The sequence below is a fragment of the Apodemus sylvaticus genome, chromosome 12 (assembly GCF_947179515.1).
Source record: "Apodemus sylvaticus chromosome 12, mApoSyl1.1, whole genome shotgun sequence".
In the NCBI taxonomy this organism is placed as follows: Eukaryota; Metazoa; Chordata; class Mammalia; order Rodentia; family Muridae; genus Apodemus; species Apodemus sylvaticus.
The window spans coordinates 84,447,032-84,472,233 of NC_067483.1; the positions used below are offsets into that span (position 1 = coordinate 84,447,032).

General features: G+C 42.3%; 2 protein-coding genes across 4 annotated transcripts in view; one reads left to right on the forward strand and one right to left on the reverse strand.

The window, feature by feature from the left end:
• Positions 1–2,260, forward strand: part of Sdccag8 (SHH signaling and ciliogenesis regulator SDCCAG8) — a 195,275-nt gene extending 193,015 nt beyond the window's left edge. The window contains exon 18 of the mRNA XM_052200139.1: positions 1,941–2,260. Within this exon, the coding sequence (XP_052056099.1) occupies positions 1,941–1,970 (30 nt within the window). The 3' untranslated portion in view covers positions 1,971–2,260. The remainder of the gene's footprint in view (positions 1–1,940) is intronic.
• Akt3 (AKT serine/threonine kinase 3) overlaps positions 1,903–25,202 on the reverse strand; it is a 278,591-nt gene continuing 255,291 nt past the window's right edge. For 2 of the 3 annotated variants that reach the window (XM_052200145.1, XM_052200146.1), the window contains 2 exons: positions 15,272–15,374; positions 3,909–7,312 (listed from right to left, as the gene is read on the reverse strand). In XM_052200145.1, the coding sequence (XP_052056105.1) occupies positions 7,227–7,312; positions 15,272–15,374 (189 nt within the window). In that variant the 3' untranslated portion in view covers positions 3,909–7,226. Of the gene's footprint in view, positions 7,313–15,271; positions 15,375–25,202 lie in introns of all 3 variants that reach the window. The other variant, XM_052200144.1, reaches the window with a different exon arrangement.

Consider the following 25,202-nt stretch of genomic DNA (forward strand, 5'->3'; position numbering starts at 1 on the left):
TGTTCCTGTGTTGCCTCACATCCTATCATCCCCAGAGGTTGTCCCCAGGCAGAAAGGTAGGGCATGCGGCAACAGGGAGCCCTGTGACACCACATTACTAGAAGGCCTCGGGAATCACGGCACCCAAAGACTCACAGAGAGATGCATTTCTGGGTTAATAAAGATCCTACTGCAAAGCTCCATCCTCGGCCACAGGGACTCACTCATCTGAACTGAAGGAGGGATTTTCTGCCCACGTCCATTCACCTCTGACTTCTGAAATATGCTGATTCATGCTCAGTCACTCTCTTGGGTTAGAAGCCCTTGTGTCTGGGGATACAGGATACCAGGCAGTATAAGCAGTCTTCCCGGGCTATCCTCAGAGCACCGGGCAAGAGGGGTATCCCAATTAATCACTTTCAGAACCAATATCAGCTTGTTCAGAGAAGGCTGGCTTCAGCGTTAATGGGGAACCTGTCTGCTGGTTAAATTGGTCTCAGGCTTTGGTGACTGACGGATGTTCCAGAGCTCCTGTGGAAGAGTCTGAGAACAGAGCTCCCTTGGGCTCTGAAAAGCCTCTCATGGCTAACCTCACACTGTCCTGCTGTGCCTTTTGCCACAGTTCCACCTCCATTCCCTGTGAGAAACCAGTCTGCTCATATAACAATTCATTACAATTCATTACCATGCTACTCACACATGGTAACATCTACCTGAAATGCACGCATGACCTTTTCCAAAGGGGAAAATATAGAGAAAGAAATAAAAAAGGGGGTAAAAAGGAAAAAGAAAGAAATAAAAAGGGGGTAAAAAGGAAAAAGAAAGAAGTAAAAAGGGGGTAAAAAGGAAAAAGAAAGAAATAAAAAGGGGGTAAAAAGGAAAAAGAAAGAAATAAAAAGGGGGTAAAAAGGAAAAAGAAATAAAAAGGGGGTAAAAAGGAAAAAGAAAGAAATAAAAAGGGGGTAAAAGGAAAAAGAAATAAAAAGGGGGTAAAAAGGAAAAAGAAAAATAAAAAGGGGGTAAAAAGGAAAAAGAAAGAAATAAAAAGGGGGTAAAAAGGAAAAAGAAGGAAATAAAAAGGGGGTAAAAAGGAAAAAGAAAAAACATTTCCAGCATGTCTCACTCTCCCAACTTAGAACTCCCTACCAGGGAGTCAAAGATGCCACAAGGCAGCAGAATTCTCTCCTTGAATGCTGGGTCTAGTCACAAGGCAGGGGCAGAGGGTGGGGGGGGGGAGGCGGGGAGGCGGACCTGTGCTCCACCATCCTGGCCCAGTGGAAACTGCACTTCTGGGGCTACCATAGACAGCTCTCCTCAGACTGTCAGTTCTGTAGCTGGTCATCTTGCACTGAAGGCACTGCAGAACTAGAGACATTATGTTCTACCTTGTAGGCTTGCGTACAGTGTCAGTGTGGTCACCAGGGGACGGTTTGACACTTCCCTATCCCTTGGCTCACCCCACTACCAATAAGTGCAAAACCTTAGAAATGAGACCTCAATATCATAGATCCTACCTTCTAGCAAGTGGGTGGAACATCTCTGAGAATGTAAAACCACTTCTCTACATGTTACAATGCACAGACACTTTCTGTGACTGTGCCATCCTAATCTTTCCCATGTTTGCCCATCCAATGTCAGATCAGTTTCTTAACACATAGTTCAGCCCACTGTCATAATGCCCACAGACAGACGTGCACAGAGGTCTGGAGTGCAGGCTGCTTTCAGAAGGAAAGCATTAGAAGCATATGGCTTGGTACCGATAGGGCTCTCTCTGGTCTCTGGTAGCAGGGGATATGATACAAATTTTCAGTACAGTTGGCTCTACACATAATTTTCACATTTTTAGCAACAGAAACCTTTTCTCTAAAACTTCAGTGATAACAGCTGAGCAGATCAGCAAATGAAGAGAACAAATACCCAGGATCTATTTAAACTTACTTTTTATTATCATTTTTTTCCAGTTACCCAGCATGCCACAATCTGATTGCTGACCTGGATGAAACAGAGTGAAATAAATGATTTACAAAGAGATATTTACATTCATCTGATTTGTACTTAATGTGCCACAGTGCACCGAATCCTCCCCAGGGCAACACCACCGGGGACTGCAGGGGGCTGGTCACCATGCCATGGTCTGGCCCTGTGCTACAGACAGGGTGCCTCAGCATCAACTGGCTAGGGCTCGTCGGGAGGGAGTGTGTGCTCAGAACAGCTGCAAGTCGCTGATTTACGTTGTCTCTAAAGTGTGCACAGGGATTAATAAAACAACCCTTCTAAAGACTTGAGTTGTTCTGTTTCCTTTTCATTTTGTAGCAATGACAAAACACACCGAAAGGCACATGTTTGAAGTCAGCCAAAGTGTACCGAAGACCACCTCTCCTCCTGCCGGTCACCATTTCTTCCCCCTCATGACCATGTCTGCCTTTAGCCAGCACCCAGTATTTCCCACTGAACTGTGTGCACTCAGGAAGCACTCTGCATTATTCTTCCCATTCTCTGAACAACACAAAGCAAACCCCTCCCCCTCCCCCAAAAAGGCATCTTTGGCTCGATGGTGTCAGATTTTTGTCTTCAATAGCAGTATTTGAGAGGAGCCTAAAAACAAATGTATGTGAAATTAGAAAATTTACTTAACAGTATATCAAATATCTGTACACAGATCATATTCTTAATCTAAAATAGTATTTCTACTATACAGTCAAGCCCTCAATGCTTCAAAGGAATACAAACGGACACCGGAAGGTCTGGGGTGTAGCTGATGGCAGAGCACGCACCCAGCATGTATGAGGCCCTGGGTTCCTTCCCCAGCAACAGAAAACAAAAACAAAACCAAAAACCAAAAGCAGACAGATGGAAATAAAGCCTGGATGCTGAGATGGTCATGGCGTCTGAGGGAGGCATCAAAGACTAAGGACAAGCCTGCATGTGCGACCTCCCCCTCCCTGCCAGCAGCCCAGCAGCCCAGCAGCCCAGCAGCCCGGGGCTCTCAGCCGAGGCCTGCGTCCACGTGCCGCTCAGGTCATGGCGTGGTGGCAGCATGGCAGTGCACAGGCCCTCCTCATCCCTGGGGCAAGGCAAAGGTGCAAGCGGAGGACAGCACAACTTCTGATCACAAGTTTCTGTCTGGCTTCATCAAATGTGCTAGACATAAAGCTGTCACATGTTTTAACTGTCCTAACTCCTGTTTTCTGTATACCAGGAATAAATTATACAGTATTCTAAAAATAGCACCTTTAGAGAGTTGTAGAGGTCACTTTATTTCAGCCTCATGGATCTGCCAACCCCAGTTGATTTTGAGGACAGCACATGTAAGAATGTCCCCAAATTTGGCTGTGAGAAATATGCATGCCTGACTGGTCCTCAAAGTCATTCCTCTCTGTTGAACGCAAAAGAGCAAAGCCCCAAGTTCTACAATTGTAGCTTATGAGGTAAAAATCGGAAAGACACCCCGTCCAAAACAACGTAATCCAGACATCTAGCCATCGATTACTCATGTCTAAGTTACTTCAGACTGACATGAAGGGTTAAAGATACACTTGCCAGGAAGCGTGCAGAGCAGTATGTTACCAGGAAGACATTAGTGAGAGCTGCATTCCTTGAGAATTCTGGGCCCACACCCTTTCTTATTACGACCTGTGGGTCTGCAACCTACTCTTCATCTGCCATCCCAGTAGATGTGCCTTAAAATCTACTGCTGGCGGCCAATGACTCCACTCCTAGCCCTTTATCAGTTTGTACAAGCATGCTATTGGCATTTTGGTCAAGTAAGAACACCCTGTATGTTTATGAAAGAAGAATCTACCTCTCTTCCTATCACACCTTCATACAGGGTTAGTAACAGCCGGGGCTAAAATCATTTTTCCAGAAAAGGAGGAAATTTAGTTTTCTGAAATTGTAGAGCCGTATCCAACAACAACAAACAGAGAAGCAGCGGTTGACACAGGGCTTTATTCAAGCTGTCTGTACCGAAGGAAGGAATGTGTGTCCCTATCAGAGAGTGTGAGATACTGAGGTGGACAGTGTACAAAATCAGGTTCTTGGTAGTTATTTCACACCCTGTGGGTCATAAACGTAAGGACACAAACATCTGCAGTGCGGCCAGCAGTGCCAGTGATGACAGCATCAGGGTTCATATTGTGTCTGCTTCAAACCCTTAACCAGATGACCAGCTCTTGTATGGATCTAGCAGAACTAGAAAGTCAAACTATGTCACAGACTACGGATCTACAGGGCGGTGACTCGATGACCAACTCAGAGGCTTCCTCTTTATTTAAATAAATACTTTACATTTCATGCTTGCCTGTAATGCACTACCAGGGGCAAGCTAAGGGAACTGTGACGTAGACAGTACAGACGGTAGCAGCAAAGTGTGTACACTGAGGTGTGGTGGAGGCCCTGCAGTTAGTGAGGGAAAGAGAAGCTTGTGGCCCCTGCAGGAAGTCAGCTCTGAGAAGCTGGAGGTCAGTGGGAAACGGAAACAATACTGGAATAATTGATGTTATTAGTGTAGAGAGCAAAGCCGTGAGAACGCGGGCAGCAGTCTGAGCAGAAGTGGCCATTTTCCTCCCAGACAGCCCTGCATGGAGACAAGAGGTCAAGGTGGAGTTGGTAGGAGCTGGAATCACAGAGCCAGAGCTGTGTCTGGACATGATGCCAGGTTTCAGGCCACTTCAACTGCCAGAACCCTAAGCTGTAGGCCTAGGCAACAGAAGATTTTAGAATCTTCTCCCCACACCTGTTTTACTTCTGCCTTTTCACTGACATCTGGTGGAGGATGGAAGGAAAGAATTCTTGAACTCAAAGCCAAGAATGCATCTGTGGTGGCACTCAGGGAGTCAGGGATGGGATGAGTAACCCCTCGAATGGCTGGGGACCTAGGGGCAGGTGTGAGGAGTGGCCAGCCTGAGGCATTGTCTATGTCCCCTCATTAATCTTCACAAAGTATCCTTGGCCAAGGTCATGAAATTACCTTAAGACTTGGGAGGAGAGACAAAACAAAAGAAGCTGTGTGCTTAGCTGTGTGTCTGCCCCCCGCGGAGGGAGTAACTGCTCTGAACTTCAGCCAGGCTCAGCCTGCTCTTGCTCTTCTTTCTCTCCTACTTCTTTCTCACAGAATGGATGCAAGGTAACTTAAAGGACACACCACCTAATCTATTTTCTTGTCAATGTGAAACATTCAACATACTTCTATGTAGGAAAAAAGAAGCCTGCAGATGTAAGAATGTACGTCTGTTTAACTTCCTACTTCCTACTAAGGGTAAACTCACCCAGGTAGAAACATGAAAAATTAGGACAAAATCTACGACTGAGTCTGTCTTAGCTGCCTTAGTAAAATGCCCTTTACACCCCAGCAGTCCCAGCGGCCAGCCACTGCCAGCAGCGGCTCTGCTTCCCAAAGTCTGAGCCTAGAGGCCAAGACACTTGCATGAGAACATGACTTCCTACTCAAAAACACAATGCAGTGACACTGTCACACTGCAGTCTTCCATTTGGGAGCTGTCAGTAACTGGAATCCATTTCCACGGTCTCTCCTTGGAGCAGCAGCTGCCCTCTTGCTTGCTGCAAGAGAGGCTTTGATCCTTAGACTTCATAGTCTGCTTTGGAAAGTGTCAGCTCCTAGCACCAAAGGGTTTAATCTGAAGATCATCATTAATGAAGGAGGAAGATGAGGTTTGCATACATGTCCCCTGTCAGTGAGAAATGTCTGGGTTGGGAGACATGAGTATGGACAGAAAAATAAAAGCTAGAGGTGTTTTGTTTTATTGTTTTCCCTGATGGCTTGATTCAATAATGAATGTACCTTGATAAGAATAAACACATCAGCTTCTTGTCCCTTACTTCCTACCATGTGAATATCTGTGAGGCGTTCATTTTGCCCAGTAGAGTTCATTGCTCACCACCATCTGGTCTCAGCTTTCTCACTACTCTACTCCAGGCTCTCCTCTCACATCCACTCAGTGAGCAACCATCACCAACCATTTGCTCCGCCAACCCCTTGGCGTTGGGGAGTTGGGGATTTTCTCATTTCAGCTCCAAGAGGTTAAATTACAGCATCTCTTCTCCCAAAGAGTCTAACCAGATTCTAACCAACAGATAGTCCCAGAGCCTTACCATTTTTTTTTTAAACATAGGAGAAAAAGTGCATGATTCTAATGGGTGTGTACATTCCTCGCACATGGGTCCAAAGAAAACGCAGGCAATGACCTGTGAACTGGAGCTGCGCTTGCTAACATGACAACACAATTCTTATCACTAAAAAATAAATACTACTGTAATATAAACAAAACCATAAAGGACATTCAAAGTTTTAACATCTGAGAAAAAGCTAATTTACCTATAACTGAAAGTAAAAACTTCAAAACTGGTAAGGCAAACACCTGTTCACCTTGGTGTCTAGATTTTGGCGACAGCAGGATCATTATACTGTCTACATTCTTCAGCCATCAGAGGTGATAAATATCAAGAAGGGGAAAAGGTTGCCAAGCCCAGGGGAAGATACTCTGTGGTACAAAGTAGATCCTAAGACTCTGCAGGTGGCTCTGCACCTTCAGTACTTGCTTGAACAATGTCCATCTGCCCTTGAAACCTGGGCATCCATGGGTGGCACTGGGCTTCCTCCACAATAGCCAGCAGGAATTAAAAAAAGAAACGTGTATCTCACTGGCCCTTCAGTCCACTCAATGTTTCCTAAGGATTTCCAGCCAAATGTCAGTGATACACACTTCATGTGCTGGTCAGACATGCATTGCTAAACTCTTACATACACACACCACCACCCTTCAACAACTGCTTGTTCAGAAATATAAACTAAATCTTCTTAGTCTAATTAGTTCTTGATTTATCTCCTAGGAAGTTAAAAATGTACCTAGAATCAATGTATCTCATTTAGCCTTCACTGCTAGGGAAAACCAAAAACCAAAAGAAGATGACACTTGATGCACAAATGAAGGGTGGGCTCATGACTCCCAAAGATTGTAAAATTACTTCTGAAAGTTGCTATAATAGTAAGACAGTAGCAGCAACAGCATGAGACCTTAGACTGAGATACAATTTCATGCAAAAACAAAACTGGAGTGTCTGTGTATATGGTTTTATGTGGGTGAGCGGTGGCGAGGGTGAAGACCCTTGGCTGGTCAGGGTGTCAGAGGTGCCCTGCTAACTGAAGAGCGAGGACTGGTGGAGATGTCCAGGAACCATTCTCAGTGGCAACGTCTAAGATGACAGTGTAGAGACAGACTGAAAGGAACTCATTCGCGTCCGCTTGCAGAGTAGGAGAACTGAGGGAAGTGTGGCCGCCGCTCGTTATCCATGCCGTCCATGCCGTCATCGTCATCTGTGGGTGGCAAACAGCGCTGTCATTCACGTCTCTACTGTTACTCTGCCTACACACTCAGAGAGTATGTCTCGTCAACTTCTCAGTAAAGCTGAGTTTAAAAAACTATGATTTCTATATACACCTGTCTACAAACAAATATTATAAAATCATCTCTAAGACATCAAAATTTCAAGATTCAATGCTTTAGGAAAAATGTTACTGAAAAAAGAAAAGGAATTCTACTTTCAAGGATCTTGCATTTCAGGAAAACAAAGTTCTAAATCTACATTGAATTCTACAGAACACTTTAGGTCTCCAAAGTGCTTGTAGATTTTTCTTCCTGGTGACCTAGGTATGACTGCAAACTCATCTTAAGCAATATTAGTCAACATTTACTATCGATTAACTTACTAGTCTCTATTTTCTTATAGTAAAATTTTAAGCTAGAATAAAGAGAACAAAAAAAATTAACCCATTCTTATCTCCTTGTACAAAGCTCAAGTCCAAGTGGATCAAGGATCTATACATAAAACCAGACACACTAAAGCATAGAGAGGAGAAAGTGGGGACGAATCTCAAACATGTGTGGGCACAGGGGAAAAGTTCCTGAACAGAACACCAATGGCTTATGCTCTAAGAACAAGAATCGACAAATGGGACCTCATAAAACTGCAAAGCTTCTGTAAAGCAAAGGACACAGTCAATAGGACAAAACAGCAACAAACAAATTGGGAAAAGATCTTTACCAACCTTACCTCCAACAGAGGGCTAATATCCAGTGTATACAAAGAACTCAAGAAGTTAGTCTCCAGAGAGTCAAATAACCCTATTAAAAATGGGGTACAGAACTAAACAGGGAATTCTCAACTGAGAAAACTCAAATGGCTCTAAAGCACCTGAAGAAATGTTCAGCATCCTTAGTTATCAGGGAAATGCAAATCAAAACAACACTGAGATTCCACCTTACAACAGTCAGAATGGCTAAGATGAAAAACTCGGGATAGCAGTTGCTGGAGAGGATGTGGGGAAAAAGGAACACTTCTCCATTGTTGGTGGGATTGCAATCTGGTAAAACCACTCTGGAAATCAGTTTGGTGATTCCTCAGAAAATGATACATAGTACTACTAGCGGACTCAGCTACACCACTCCTAGGAGTATACCCAGAAGACACTCCTACATGTAATAAGGTCACATGCTCCACTATGTTCATAGCTGCCTTATTTATAATGGCCAAAAGATGGAAATAACCCAGATATCCCTCAACAGAGGAATGGATACAGAAATTGTGGTATATATACATAATGGAGTACTATTCAGCTATTAAAAACAATGAATTCATGAAATTCTTAGGCAAATGGATGGAACTAGAAAGTGTCATCCTGAGCAAGGCAACCCAATCACAAAAGAACACACATGGTATGCACTCACTAATAAGTGGATGTTAGCCCAAAAGTTCAAAATAAGTTACAATTCACCAAGCTCAAGAAGGAGGACTTAAGTGAGGGAGCTTTGGTTCCTCTTAAGAAAGGGAACAAAATAGCCACAGGAGCAATAAGGTAGACAATGTGTGGAGCAGAGACTGAAGTAAAGGCCACCCAGAGACAGCCCTACCTGGGGATTCATCCTATAAACAGTCACCAAACCCTGACACTACTATGGATGACAAGAAGTGCATACTAAAAGGAGCATACCATGGTTGTCTCTGGAGGGGCCCTGACAGAGCCTTACAAATACAGAGGCAGATGCTAACAACCAACTATTGGACTGGGCACGGGGTCCCCAATGGAGGAGCTAGAGGATGGTCCAGAGGAGCTGAAGGGGTTTATAGCCCCATGGGAAGAACAATGATTTTGGCCACCCAGATGCCCCAAGACTCCCAGGGACTAAACCATCAACCAAGGGGCACACATGGTTCCAGCCAAAAATGTGGCAGAGGAAGGCCTTGTTGGGCATCAGTGGGAGGAATGGTCCTTGGTCTGGTAAAGGCTCAACAGAGGCCCCAACAAAGGGAACCTGAGGGGGGAGGGGATGAGGGAATATGTTGGGTGGAGGGGGGCATATACATGGAGGCAGGGGGAAGGAGGAAGGGGAGGGGTTGGGGGTCTTAGGGGAGGGGGGATATCAGGAAAGGTTTTACCATTGGCAATGTAAAATGAAGACGATATTCAATAAAAAAATAATAATTAAAAAAAAAACCTGCACCACCGCCAAAAAAAAAAAAAAAAAAAAAAAGAATATGTAAAACAAATGGGCAGATTTCAACTCCTGGCTTATTAAGAGAAAGAATCTGCAAACTGGGGGCAAGACGGCATCTGTGACTGCCCTCTCTTACCTCTCTTTCCCCGTATGTGAAGGGCCACAAAGAACCAAGCCCCTCCCTCCTTGTTTTGTGATTGTAGTCCACAATTATAAAGCGCTTCCTTGGGTGTGGCCAAGTACTAGAAAGCTCCATCTAAGACACTCCTGCTCATCTACAGAGTCCACTGCACACTATCCTGTAATCAGGATACACTAGCCAGTACAACCTTCTAAAATACAATCTGTTTTTATTTTTTATTTGTGTGTGGGGGTAGGTGTGTGTTTACATAAAACCCATGAGTGCAAGTGCCCTCATAGTCTGGAGGATGGCTAAGATCCCCTGGGTGCTGGTTACCCAACACACTTACGGACTAGATGTAAGCTACAGTCATCTGGGAAGAGGGAACTTCCAATTGAGAAAATGTCTCCGTCAGGTTGCACTGTAGCAAGTCTGCAGGGATCTACCACACTCTGAGTGTTGTCACCCTTGGGTATACACACAGACACAGAAACACACAGATACACACACACACCCTGGATTATATAAAAAGGCGAGCTGAGCAAGCCACTGGGAGTTGTCCTGTGAGCATGTCCTCTCCAGCAGCTCCTGCTTCCAGGCTCCGCCCAGAAGCTCCTAACTTCCTTTGAGGATGGACTGTGATCAGGACATTGTAAACCAAATAAATTCTCTCCAAGTTACTTCTCATCATGTTTTTTAATCACAGCAATATAAACCAACTGAAGCACCTGGGAACTGGAGTCGTCATTTGTGACCCCACAGTGTGGGCTCAGAACTGACCGAGGGCCCCACAGAGCTGCAGCTGTTCTTAATGACTGAGTCATCATCTTTCTCTAGCCTTACAATCTTTTTTTTCTCAAGAAAAATATTTCCATTTCCTTAAATCCATTAAGTGAGGTAGTTCCATTCTTTTTGTTTCCCAGGTTCCGTTGGGAGCATTAATTTCAGGAACAGAAACTGTAAGCACCCGATAAAAAGGCTTTTTTTCTTTTATCTGATTCTAAAAATATTTCCCATATTCATTTATATTCATTCTCTCCTCTCTCTCTCTCTCTCTCTCTCTCTCTCTCTCTCTCTCTCTCTCTCTCTCTCTCTCTCTCTCTCTCTCTCGGTTTTTAGGGTTTCCCTGTGTATCCCTGGCTGTCCTGGAACTCACTCTGTAGACCAGGCCTCGAACTCAGAAATGTGCCTGCCTCTGCCTCCCAGAGTACTGGGATTAAAGGCGTGCACCACCACCACCTGGCCCCATATTCTCTTCTTAATGCACAAGGACCTCAGAAGTGAGGCTTAACTTTTCCAGATCAAAAGCATCAGAAACTATTGGTGCAGTAGGCAGAAACACACAGTGGGTATGCACACAGTCCTAGACACTACACCAATCCCCTCTGCAGAGAGACAGCTGCCTATCAGCACCTGAGCAGCAATCCTACAGAGTGCTGAGGCAGATGGAAATCTCAGCCTCCTAAGAAAAGATGGGTTCAGAACTAAGGCAATGGTGTGCATCTCCTAGATCAAATTCTTCAGCTGGGATGTGTTTGAGGTATCCATCACTGAGTCACAGAGCATAAAATCTCTGTAAGTCAGTTGAAGTAGTAATGTTCCAATTCTGACATGCGTCAATCACCTCTAAAAACACCTTTCCCCACTAAGAGCTTTGTTTCTCTGAAGCGAACCTGCAGCAAGTGCAGATGCTATGTGTAAGGAAGCTGTGTGCTCTTTCTACTCCAGAGAGAAGACAGGGACTGCTCTGGATCCTGGCTGTAGCCTAGGCCTAGAAGGGCTTTACATGACAGGTCCTGGTCTTGCCTTGGAGAGAGAGGGTGAACTTGTGGGTGTCTCCAGAGAATTAAGACAGCCTCACTGTAGCTTCAATAACACACCACATTTCTGAACAAGAACAAATCTGAATTTATAGTCTGGTTATGAGGCCCAGACAGGCCTATCTTTCCTCAAAGCCAGCTCTTGACTACCCCTCAGGGTTGGCTACAATGAGGCTTGTTCTTTGACTATGTCCAACTGAGGACAGCAGCTTCCTGGTCCTTGTGCTGTCCTGGCAGGGGCTGCAGTGAAGGGAGCTAGGAAACAGGGTACCTAGTCAGTGTCTGTGAAGCTGGTCCTCCAGAGGACGACCATGCTGGCACACGACAGCAGTCAGGAACATAAGTACATTTACATGACCAAAAGTTACAGGCGACAGCTCCATATCTGAATCTCCGCACCCACATAGCCCCAGAACATTTAACAAATGTAATTAGACAGTAGCAAAAGTGATCAACTCTCTCTCAAAGAAATTTTCCTTTTCTGTGAGAGGAAAGCATAGGGCTATTGATGGATGTAATGAAAGACAACACATTCTAAAATCTGTTCAATTAATTAACACCAGTTAGGACAATCTGGCACATTGCTGCAGCTGTTTGCAGAAAATGGAACATTTTGCTTTCTTTCTTAACTGCTGATTTATTCTTTAAAAAATAATTTAAATTGTTTGATTCATAAAACCAAGGTAACAATAGGAAGACAACTGCTGAAAAATGGCATCTTGTGGACTTGGGGATCAAATTTTGAGGCCGGAGTTGTGACAATGGTTTCAAGGCTACCAGAGAAACTATTCTCAGTACAGTAATGGTTTGTTGCCTCTTTTCTCTTCCAAGAGGGGAAACTTGAGAATCTATGAACTGTTAAAGCGAAAGCCCTACCCTTTGTCCTCAGACCCAAGAACTGCACTTCCTGGGACTTCTCCCCTTCAACAGAAGCTAGGAAGAGTGAGACTTAGCCACCCTTTCACTTGCCTTTCCATCCAAGAGATCCTAAAGAAGGAGGGAGGAGCCCAAGCCCTAGCCTCTCCTTAATTCCAGTCTGTGGCATGCCCTATCAGGCACACACCAGACTGGCTGGACTCTTGCTGCTGTACTGTCTAGGGCCCAGCAGCAGAGCAGGGTCACACTCTACTTCTGATGTCCACAGAAGTCAGATCCACAGGCTAATAGCACCTACTTTGGAAATTATGCTAACCCAAGGGCTTGCTGTGTAGCCACTGTGTAACTCCAGAAATAAACCTGCCAGACACTAAGCCTTATACAAACTGGCCCACTTGGGTTGATTAATGCAGGTAAGGAAAAAAATTGAACTTAAGTGCATATGAAGCATTTCCTAGTCATCATCTTAGTATCATTTCAGGGGTCTTAGGAACTAAGAAATAAACATAAAAATTCTTATCAAGACGGCTGCCATAAGTCTGAGTCACAAATATGAAGACAGGAGGAGTTAAGATGTCCTTCCTGGTGCTTGACCCCTCAGGCTAAGAGTGCAAGTTAATCATGAAACAGCAGCTGAGTAACTACAACAGTATTTTTAATAGCTTCTAAGCTCACTTAGCTGAGACTTGGTAGAGTTTTCAGCTGTCTATGCTACTGACCTTCATGCTATTACACGTCTTTAGGGGCTTTTTAGACTGGAGCTACACAGCTCACTTTTCATGTCAATCCTAAAAACCAGGCTACCAGCTTAGAATGCTCTGTAAGAGCTGGCTTGTCAGGCACACCCTAGAGAAGCATGGGTTTCAGGGATTATCCCAGAGTTCCTGTACCTCCCTGTCAGGCACAGCTGAGGCATCATGTCTCAGAACAGCTAAATGCCAGAAATGAGGCATGAGGCAGGCTCTGGATTGCAGTCCGTGCTTTTGGATTTTCTATCTTGAAAATTGGGATTTCACTTTTACCTTTCTGAAGTGAACTATCTACTCATGACTCTTCATTCCTAAGCCCTACCTATTGCTATTTTCCCCCCAAATCATGATTTCAGCTCTCTTAAGAAGAATCCTCAAATGTCAAAACTTGTGTTCAAGAAATCATATTAAAGAGGCTGACACTGAGGATGGGGCATGTCATGAGTCAACCTGGGTGAGAAGGCCCAGATGTGTTATTTCTAAATTCAGAAGGTTAAGGCATAAAGGATTCTGTGAATCCAGAAGAAGATAGGCTAATGAGAGTCCCTCCAACCTATTTTCCAAAAAGATGCCAAGATCTTCCTATCCTAAAGTATACTATGGGTGCCAGTGGGGAGGAAAGACACAGAAAGGTAGCCCAGATATACTAGGACAACAGTGTTGTTCTGAGAGCAGGGCCTCCTCCTGACCCAAACCCTCCCAGGCTCTGGTCACCTTTTATGTTCACTCATTTAATAAATACTTGTTAAGGCAGTATCTATCAGGGATGGGGACAAAGAGTCATTATGTCATGAGATCCTTTCAGTAATATCATGTTACAGAAGTGTCAGAGTAGAATGGAGTGTGGTCAGACTGCACTTTTTGTTGGACTATGACATCAATGGGGCTCTCTGGGTGAGAACATGGATATATACTGAAAAAGGAAGTCACTGGAGAATGGTGCCCTGGGAAGGATGGTGTGCATGCAACTAGCCTTTGATCCAAATGGCAGAGCCCAGCAAGAACTCAGGGTAAGCACTTCTCTTAGTCTGTTCAGCTACTCACTGGTGTTTCCCAGTATTTTGAACAGTTATATCAGTACATCCCATGCTGAGACCAGAGGCCAAGGCCTATGCCCATAATTTCTACTCAGAGTACCCTTAACTACTTGCCCAGAAGTCCAAGGAGTTTTAACATTCTCTAACTTCTTAGTGATACTGAAAGTCTACCAATACCACGTGCAGCTCCCGTTAGCATTTAGGCATCTTAGAACTTAGTTGGTCCCTTGCTGGTGACCCCTGCTCTAGCTGTATGCGATATTGGGCGTCAACATCTTTACGTACGAAAGTTAAGCATTTCTTGTCAATGTAAAAGCATAAAAGAACCAGAAGTGCACATGTACACAGACATTTTCCCTGGGGGGCATGCACTCTCTCAAATGCAGGGCCACTGACTCCAGATGAGTCCTAGTCCTAGTTTATGTTTCAACAATAAAATTTTGTAACCATGACCACTACAGAGATAGCATTTCATTTTCTTTTTCTGTTTCACAGATGTTCAGTGCATATAAGCAGTATCAACCAACTGTAGAGAAAATGTTAAAACAAGGAAAAGAGAGGAAGAGATGCTAAAGGATAGTATAGACCTATACCTGGGATTCTTTTAGCTTTCCAAATATCACCTCATAATTGTACCCTATCCTCCCTCATCAAAACCTACTTCTGTATGGCACCTCTCAGAATACAAGGCACACATCAGGGCCTACAGAATGGCACAAGATGGTATACACACACAGTCGTGTGCATTCTTAAAGGAAAGGATATACAAACTCAATTTCCTTTAAAGATTCTACTATTTAAAGAAAAGTCATTTTAAAGTAAAGTTAAATGACTAAATACTGAGGAGGTAGAGCTAGTGAGGCTCTGCAGCTGCGAGGAGCGGGAACATGAGTCTGGACTAGGGAATGCTCCTACTTGACACAAATACCCACAGGCAGCACGTGGTAGGACTGCTACAGCAGCAGTGGGGAAGGAGCACAGCTGCTGTGACCTCAAGTGTCCTACCCGGAAAGGCTGGTCCTGCTGCTGCTGTGCCCTCATGGGGCAGTGCAAACTCTTACAGAAATGCAATAAAAAACCCAGGTGGATCTTCTCTGTGACGTAGCCACGACTCTGGAGGAGACTGTGTCCAAGCACTCCAGCACTGCCATCGCCTGCCGCCCGTGCAGTTACTTACACTTTTCAGGTGGTGTTATTGTAATAGTCTGAGCTGTGAATTCTTCATCAAAATATCTGGTGTCTGTTTCAGATGTGACTTGAGGCTTAAAAGGAGGTACAAGCTATAAGAAAAAAGAATATTGTCAATGGATTTCAACTCAGGAGAACTTACCTTTAAGATATAATTTGCAAGCAAATAGTCAAACAAATGGTACTGATGACTAAAAGGTGAGTCCCTGTGTAAGGCAGACATGGTGCACGGCTTTCTGTCTAACATAAAATGAAAGCCGGTGTAGAGGGCCGTTACAGGCTGGATCCCAAGCTACAATGTGGTTCTTCCCATGCGGCACAAGCTAAGCCCGCTTGTTTTCTTCTCCCTCTTTCCTGGTACTTGGATCTATGGTTAATATTAAAGACCTAACTGGCAGGGCATGGTGATGCACACAGAAGGTTGATACAGGAGGATCACAGATCATCCTTGACCCAGTGGGGCTTCAGAAACCAACGAAGAAAGAAAAGCTAAAGGCAACTTAATACACCGTTCTGTAGTCACAGACTACACTGCACCTTTATTGTAAAATAAAACAACGAAAGTTCTGTTCTGTTGAACAAGCCCTGATGCCCACCCTTGCCTTAGAATCAGAATTCTTAGCAATCCTGAGGTTTGTGAAAAACTGCACCTGCAGCTTTCACTCCTCCCTCAAAGGGCGTGTCCTGAAGGAGGTGCTGTGGTATTTATGCTAGGTAGGGCTGAGGGCTGAACTGGCTGGAGCAGCTCAGAGCAGGGGCAGGGGTGGGGTGGAGCCTTGTACTGGCCCTGAGTGACTAGGGCAGCAGCAACAGGGTTCTCACCTGTCAGAACCTGGGCTCCAAAGTACAGGAGAGACACACAGGCTTCCCTTTGAATACAAGATGCTTAGAACCAGGACTTGTGAGTTTCATCAGAACAGAATATAAGTTTTACAGGGATAAGAAAATAATAAGCAGGATGAAGAAACTGGCATGTTTTTACCAAAATCTAACAGAAAGAAACACACTTTGATTCTTGGATTAGTAGAAATATGTTTCCCCCTTCTCACCATCACTAAATCTATGTTAAAATGGCCCTCCTAGGGATCCATCCCATATATACAGTTACTAAACCCAGACACTATTGTGGATGTCAATAAGTGCTTGCTGACAGGAGCCTGATACAGCTGTCACCTGGGAGGCTCTGCCAGTGCCTGACAAATACAGAGGGGGACACTCAGCCAACCATTGAACTGAGCACAGGGTCCCCAGTGGAGGAGATAGAGAAAGGACCCAAGGAGCTGAAGGGGTTTGCAGCCCCATAGGAAGAACAACAATTTGAACCATCCAGTACCTCCAGAGCTCCCAGGGACTAAACCACCAACCAAAGAGTACACATGGAGGGACCCATGGCTCCAGATGTATACTCAGCAGAAGATAGCCTTGTTGGACATGAAAGGGCGGAGAGGCCCTTGGTCCTGAGAAGGCTCGATGCCCCAGTATAAGGGAATGCGAGGATAGGGAAGCAGGAATGGGTGGGTTGGTGAATAGGGGGAAGAGGGATAGGTTAGTGGATTTTCAGGTATGGGGTAGTGGGAACCAGGAAAGGGGACAACATTTGAAATGTAAATAAAGAATATATCTAATAAGAAAAAGTAAATAAATTATTTATTTTCTACACCGAATCTATTTTTAAAAGTTGGAAAATGGGATCAGGCACAGCAAAAATAAACAAAATGATGACTATCTGAGCCAGGTTTAGTGGTGCGCACCTACAATCCCAGCATCAGGACACAGGAGGAGGACTGCGAGCTGAAGGCCACTCTTGGCTACACAGAGACACTCTATCTATCTCAAGGAAATAAAAATCAATATGTAGTTTTACCCAATATTAGTCAAAATCAAGTCAACACATTCACAAAAAGAGGTGCTGCACCCCACCTCACCATGGGAGCAGGGGATTAGAAACATTTGGAGAGAAACAAGCTTCAGGTATATGGGGAAGGCTGCACTTCTAAAATTTTGCTACAAAATTTCATCAGATTTACTCCCACAGCAGTCACCAGTAAAGCTGTCTCTGCAGTTCATTATAAATATCCAGTATTTTCTTTTTTTATATTTGTATTTTCTATATTCTTTGTTTACATTCCAAATGATTTCCCCTTTCCTGGATCCCCCCTCCCCATATGTCCCATAAACCTTCTTCTCTCCATCCATTCTCCAATCACCTCTCTCCTTTTTCTCTGTCCTGATACTCCCCTCCAATGTTAGATCAAGCCTTTCCAGGATCAGGACTCTCTCCATACTTCTTCATGGGAGTCATTTGTTACGCAATTTGTGCCTTCGGTATTCAGAGCTTCTGGGCTAACATCCACTTATCAGAGATTGCATTCCATGTGTATTCTTTTGTGATTGGGTTACCTCACTTAGGATGGTATTTTCCAGATCAAACCATTTGCCTAAAAATTTTGTGAATTCATTGTTTCTAATTGCTGAGTAGTATTCCATTGTGTAAATATACCACATTTTTCTGTATCCATTCCTCCTTTGAGGGACATCTGGGTTCTTTCTAGCTTCTGGCTATTATAAATAAGGCTGCTACAAACATAATGGAGCATGTGTCTTTACTGCATGCCAGGGAATCCTTTGGGTATATGCCCAGGAGAAGTATAGCAGGGTCCTCCGGAAGTGTCATGTCCAGTTTTCTGAGGAACCACCAGACTGATTTCCAAAGTGGTTGTACCATCTTACAGCCCCACCAGCAGTGGAGGAGTGTTCTTCTTTCTCCACATCCTCCCCAACACCTGCTGTCTCCTGAGTTTTTGACCTTAGCCATTCTGACTGGCGTAAGGTGAAATCTCAGGGTTGTTTTGATTTGCATTTCCCTAATGACTAATGATGTTGAGCACTTCTTAAGGTGCCTCTCAGCCATCCGAATTTCTTCAGGTGAAAATTCTTTGTTTAGATCTGTACCCCATTTTTTAATAGGGTTATTTGGTTCCCTGGGGTCTAACTTCTTGAGTTCTTTGTATATATTGGATATTAGCCCTCTATCAGATGTAGGATTGGTGAATATCCTTCCCCAATTTGTTGGTTGCCGTTTTGTCCTTTTAACAGTGTCCTTTGCCTTACAGAAACTGTAATTTTATGAGGTCCCATTTGTCAATTCTTGATCTTAGAGCATAAGCTATTGGTGTTCTGTTCAGGAACTTTTCCCCTGTGCCCACGTCCTCAAGGGTTTTCCCCAGTTTCTTTTCTATTAGTTTCAGTGTGTCTGGTTTTACGTGGAGGTCCTTGATCCACTTGGAGTGAAGTTTAGTACATGGAGATAAGAATGGATCAATTCACATTCTTCTGCATGCTGACCTCCAATTGAACCAGCACCATTTGTTGAAAAGGTTATCTTTTTTCCACTGGATGTTTTCGGCTCCTTTGTCAAAGATCAAGTGACCATAGGTATGTGGATTCAGTTAGAAGACAGTGCAATAAATTTTAATTCTTTATTATTAAGAAATTTTATTCTTCCCTGTCTTAGTTAGGGTTTCTATTCCTGCACAAACATCATGACCAAGAAACAAGTTGGGGAGGAAAGGATTTATTGAGCTTACACTTCTGCATTGCTGTTCATCACAAAAGGAAGTCAGGACTGGAACTCAAGCAGGGTTGGAAGCAGGAGATGATGCAGAGGCCATTGAGGGATGTTACTTACTGGCTTGCTTACCCTGGCTTGCTCAGCCTGCTCTCTTATAGAACCCAAGAACACCAGCCCAAAGGTGGGGTGGGGGGGGTGGGACCAGGAAGGGTGGCAACATTTAGAATGTAAATAAATAAAATAATTAATAAAAAGTAAGAGGGAGAATGGGGGAGAAATCTGTTTGAGGGGGAACTGGGAGGAGAGGGGGTGATATTGATATGTAAAGTGAGTAAATAAATGTTTAAAAAAATGAAAAAATTGTCTTTAGCCAATATTATCACACCATCTTTATTTTTCCCTAGACACCTCTCTTAAGGCATTCCTGTTTCTGTTGTAACAGTATAGTCTTCCCTTTAAAAAATGATAAGTACTAGCAGGTCAGGAACACCTAACTATAAATGTTAGCCTTTATGTGCTAACTCAACAAGATACCAACCATGTTATTAAGTGTAAACAATATATTTTCCTAACAAATGCATTACACTTCCAACAGAAGTTACTTTGAAAGTGATTGCGATTTTAAAAAATGTTCTAAATGATGGAAACAGTCAATCAAGATTCTGGGCTACTGCAGTATAACGCTAGAATGTGCACAGAAGTTGTCTTATAAATTCCCTGATTTCACGAAGGTGATAACTTCTAAGAGATGGGCCTAGCTTTGTCTGAGATCACTGAAGACTGATCTTGAAGGTAACCATGAAACTAAGGCTTCTTACTTTTATTTCTCCTTCTTTGCTGCTGTAAGTGAGCAGCTTATTTGACCCTGAGCTCACCACCATGATGTGCCAACTGTCACACTACAAACCCAAAGGGCATGGGATCAGCCAGTCCTATGTAAGAACTCCTAAAACGGTCTGTCAAATCATCCTGTCTTCTTTTGTGTGGATTATCTTGATTGTTTGGCTATTGTGATAGTGAGCTAACCTGTTCAAGACATTAACTTCAGTTATGAAAATGCATGTTTAGAATTAGGTCTACTTGTGCAAACTCACATACATTTCCTAGTAGGAAACTTGCAATTCCCCACACTCCTCCACATTGCCTTTTCATCAAATCATATATGAATATACACTATCTTTCTATAGTGAAATATTTATGTTTCTTTACAGTATAAGTAGAAGAATACAGAAAGATAATTTTCTTACATTCCTAAGAGTAGATCACCATCCGCATTTCTATTGGGTCTGGGGATGAACATGAATGGAGCTAAGATCTTTGAAAGTAAGTTTCCCCAGACTTCCCTTAGTGGCTGAATCACTTATCACCTGTACGCTTAATTTTTTTGTTTATTTTCTATTTTAAGGCTGAGGTACTTAAGAAACAAATATTAGCTGGCTCTTTCTGCGACAGGCCATGCTTATAGTGTCTTAGCTGCCTTACAACCTGTGCCAATCTCAATTATTATGTGTTAGTATAGAACAGTCAAAACACCAGGGCATAGACATTTGCAAAAAAATGTTTAGTACCCTTAGATTTAGTAATCTGGCACTATATATTTACCTCTTTAAATCAATATGATATAGTAGCTAATCTCATGTGGAATTCTAGTTTATTTTATCCCTGCTTTTCATTTTAAAAACCCACCTTATGTTTTGTGTATACATGTATACATATACTGGAAATAGCAGGAATATATAAAACACATACATAAAATGAATTCAACTATGTCATATACTGTTTAACTATGTTATATGAAGAAAAGCTCTATTATACCAATGCTTTAAACGTATTCTTGACATAGAACTAGAAATCTGAAACAAGTCTATTTTTTCTGAAACCATATAATTTAATTGAAGTTTACATATCTGACCTCAATCCTATGCAAAACATATCGAAGGAATCAAGGTCTATACCATATTTATACACCATAAATATTCATATGCCATAAACTAGAACCACCAAAGTAGGCACTGCATACAAGTTAAAATCAAAGAAAGAAGAAAACAAAAAATTATAGCAGAAATCCATGAACTATATAATAGTCAACCAATAAAATAAAGGCAAAGTTGAATCTTTTAAATTGTGAAAAGGGGTATTTTTTTATGTGTTGAATAAATGCACGTCTATTGGTGCTTTTTGTATTTTAAGTGTTTCTTCCCATACAGATGCTATAATTTAGTGCAAACTGTGTTTTCACTAAAGACTGTCTCCTGGCATTTTCACCTGACACATGTCACTTGTCATGTTTAACATCTACTGAGAGCCACAGCACAGCTTCCTTTGGTTCTGCTCAAACACTTGGTCACTGAATGCTTCTATTCACTATGATTTTTCCCCCAGATTTTATTTTAGATGAGTTTCTTATAAGAAGCAACACACACACACACACACACACACACACACACACACACACACAGAGAGAGAGAGAGAGAGAGAGAGAGAGAGAGAGAGAGAGAGAGAGAGACATTAAGAAATGCTTTGGAATATGCCTTTCTTTAAACGTTTTAAAATGAGCCATCATTTGAGTGTGACAAGAAAAACACCAACTTGACAATACCTAGAGACCTATCTTTAGCTTTTCATTTCTGTGTTACGTGAAATCAACCGTAGTCAGTAACATCTGTACAACTGCTATCAGTCCCTCAACTCTTCAAGTGAACATTCTAATGTTGTGGTAGAATGTCCCTGCCTCAGTCCAATGGAAAGCTTCACTATAACATTTGTATAACATTTCACCAAAGAGTTTGGTAGATGTTGCAATTACATGTTCTCAAATCAAACTCATTCCTGACCATGGGTGTTTCCCAGTTTTTAGAAGCACTCATCTATATCCCTGTACTACACTACAAACCTGCATGTCCCACCCACCTTATCATCCTTCTCTCCCTGGAGAGGAGCTCACCCTCCAGCTCTACCTTCTGGCTCCACAGACATTTGCACTCTTTCTTGCTCTCACTCAAGTATTGGTTCCTTAGACAACTTCTTGAGTTAAAATCAAAGTAAGTTCTTTATTGTCTTTCTCTTTGTACTTTTAGACTAAAACCAGTGCCTATTTCTTTAGATTATTTATAGATGATAGGTAGATAGATACATAGACAGACAGACAGACAGACAGACAGACTCACTCACTCACTCACTCACTCACTCACTCCACACTTCCTTCTGCTTCCTTGGTGCCTTCACTCTGTTCTATTAGGTCCCTGAAAGTTAGCATAGATCTCTGAGGCACACTTGTAACTAGATTCTTTTCTAGCCTCTTCTTCGTACTGCTATACCAAGAACACTTAAAAAGGTTCTTGGACTACACACTGTATTTCCTTTCACCAAACCCAGAAGCAGCAGTGCTCAGAGTACGATGACATCAACATGCTGACACCCAATCTCCCTGCCGCTCCGGTCAGACGTGCCACGTATTACTGCATTATCCTTTCTCCTCTTCCCTTTCTTAAATTATTATTTCCATGATTTTCAATATTATGTTTCCCTTAACCTTCCTGTCTATGAATGTTTTCAAAGCAAAGTCAGTGCCTGAAGTATAGAACCAAAGTCAGTCTTAGAATGTTGACTAAAGAAAAGTGCACAGGAAACACAACACCAGGTAGATGTGTTGATCTGAAGTCAATGGATTTATAGCATTTTAATCACTTTTAGACACTATTGCTGGGAGGTTAGTGGTGCAGCCCTGTGATGAAGAGCTTGTCTAGCAAGCATGCAGCCTCAGTTTAATCCCTAGAACCTCAAAGATCAGAACAGTTATCTATAAGCAAAAAGTGTACTTACCATATACTATTATATTTATTGTATGAAAGAAAAAAACTCTTAGAAAATGGCAGCCTAGAAATGGCAAAGGGAGAAAAGTCTGCTCCTCTCTGTGATGTAACTCCAGCTGAGAGCAGACCAGGAGTGAGCCAGACACTGCAGAGTCTACGCATTACTTCCAAGAGAACAACAGACACAACTAGTAACATTCGAAGAGAGGAAAAGTGGAACCAGAAATACTGAACAAGTCATAAAAGAGGTAGGCAAAGAGAAAGGCAAAAAAGACAATCTAAAAGTCAAACAGATAACTGTCAATAAATGACTTAAATGAAGATAGCTACACATCACATTTCATTAAGTCTCATGTTAGGCAGTGAATAAGAAACAAAGAATAAACTACATGCTAAAACAGAATCTACTTATTTAGAATTTAACAAATAAAAGTAAAATGATAATACACACACACACACACACACACACACACACACACAGTGTATACTTAATAAAAGAAAATCAACAAATAACCTATGGGTTAAGGGGAAAATTCATCAAGATGTAGCAATCTTAAATTTAAGTGTTTACATACAGCCAACACTTCCATATACAGAAAGCAGGGCTGGAGTGCAGATCAGTTGCAAAGCACTGGCCTTGCATGTATAGGATCATCGAAAAAAATAAAAAATAAACAAAACCAAAAAAGAAATGCAAAATTAAAAAGATGTTTACAATTGTGGCTGAGGATTTCAACAACTGCTTGTCAGTAACCGATGGCACCAGTACACTGAAGGATGCTGACGACATGAACCGCACCATCTGCCACTTCACAGAACATGTGTCCCATATCCACAGACGCAGCTTGGTAAAAACATGTTATAGAGGAAAAGCAGAATCTGTGTTTTCTTCTCCTCCTCCCCCCTCTGTCCCTGATAATTTAAAGTTTTCATTTTATAAAAAAACTTTATTATAAAAAAAGTCACACGATAGAAATTAACCAAGATGCAAAAAGAAAGTTCAATGAACTTTTAAATTCAGAACACCCATTAGGTTCTTCCTCACCCCCTATTATTTCTTTTTCTTTTTCTCTTTTCTCCACATTATATAAATAAAATATTTTTTAAAATTAAATTAAAATGCATTTTAAAACTAAAGAAACAGTCTGAACAGTCCCTAGTTTAGTGGTTCTCAACTTTACAAATGCTGTGACCCTTTAATATAATTTCAGTTATAGTGGTGACCTCAACCATAAAATTATTTCATTACTACTTTATAACTGAAATTTTGCTACTGTGCTGAATTGTAATGCAAATATCTGCGTTTTCCAAAGGTCATAAGTGACTCCTGTGAAAGAGTGTGGCAAAAGTGTGACCCCCAAAAGTGTGGCAACACACAGGCTAAGAACCACTACCCTAGAAAAAAAATTTGGGCTTAACTGAGGGATGAGTTAGTAAGAACAGCAACAACAATGACAATGTTTCACAACAATAATTATCATTTCAACTTAAAGAAACTAGGGAAAGAAAGGTAAAGTAAACTCAAAGCAGTGAATGATGAATAATCAAATGAGGCTAGCAATGCAGCACAGGGGCAGAGCACAGAAGGCCTTGGGGTCAAGGCCTACCACCAATGCAGACAGACACACATGTGTAGTAAATAAAGAAAATCACAAACCCATGAAGAGAGAAAAATCAATAAAATCCAAATTAATCTAATTCTTTAAACTCTGAAGCTGTTCTTAGAGAGGACTGAAGTTTGGTTCCCAGGCTTCAGAACCCACATGGCATGTAACATTATAGTTTCTGTAGACATCACACATGCGCACGCATGCACACGCACACACTGAGCACATATGCATGCAAGCAATAAACCCATACACATAAAGTAAATGATTCTTAAAATATTACAATATGTAAGTAAAGTAAAGTGTGAGTCTGGTCTACGAGTGCATACCTGTAATCCAAGTACCCAGGAGGCTGAGGAGGGAGGAATTTGAGTCTGAGGTAAGAGAGCATACACAGGAAGCCCCTGTCTTAAACAGGAGGAAAGGGTGTGTCGACAAAGTCATACGAGCAAACACCCTCTAGAAGAGTCTCCCAGCTTAAGGGTCCTAAGATTATCAGAATCTTCTATGACTCAAGTGGCTTTGTCCCTTTCTAAAAAGGGGGACAAGCTAAGAGTCCGGAATAGAAGACCAGCTCTTCCAACTGTGTTTCTGAGTTCCTCTACAATTAGTTAATTTTCTACTTTTTTTCTTTTACAGAGAATGGTTTAGATCTGGTTTAAAGATACTAAATATGTCATCTCTAGTTTACCACAAAAATTTAGAAAAAAAGTTAGGTAGATCTTTATGAGTTCAAGGCCAGTCTGATTATCACAGTCAGTTCTAGATTACCCAGGGATATACAGTGAGACCCTGTCTGAAAAAAAATTAATTAGAAAACAGGCATTAATTGGGGATTAATTTATGAAATGATAAACATACAAAATTTATTGGCAAATGCCAACCTTGACGATGTTTTATTACATTTACCTACTTGAGTGTGTGCAGAAG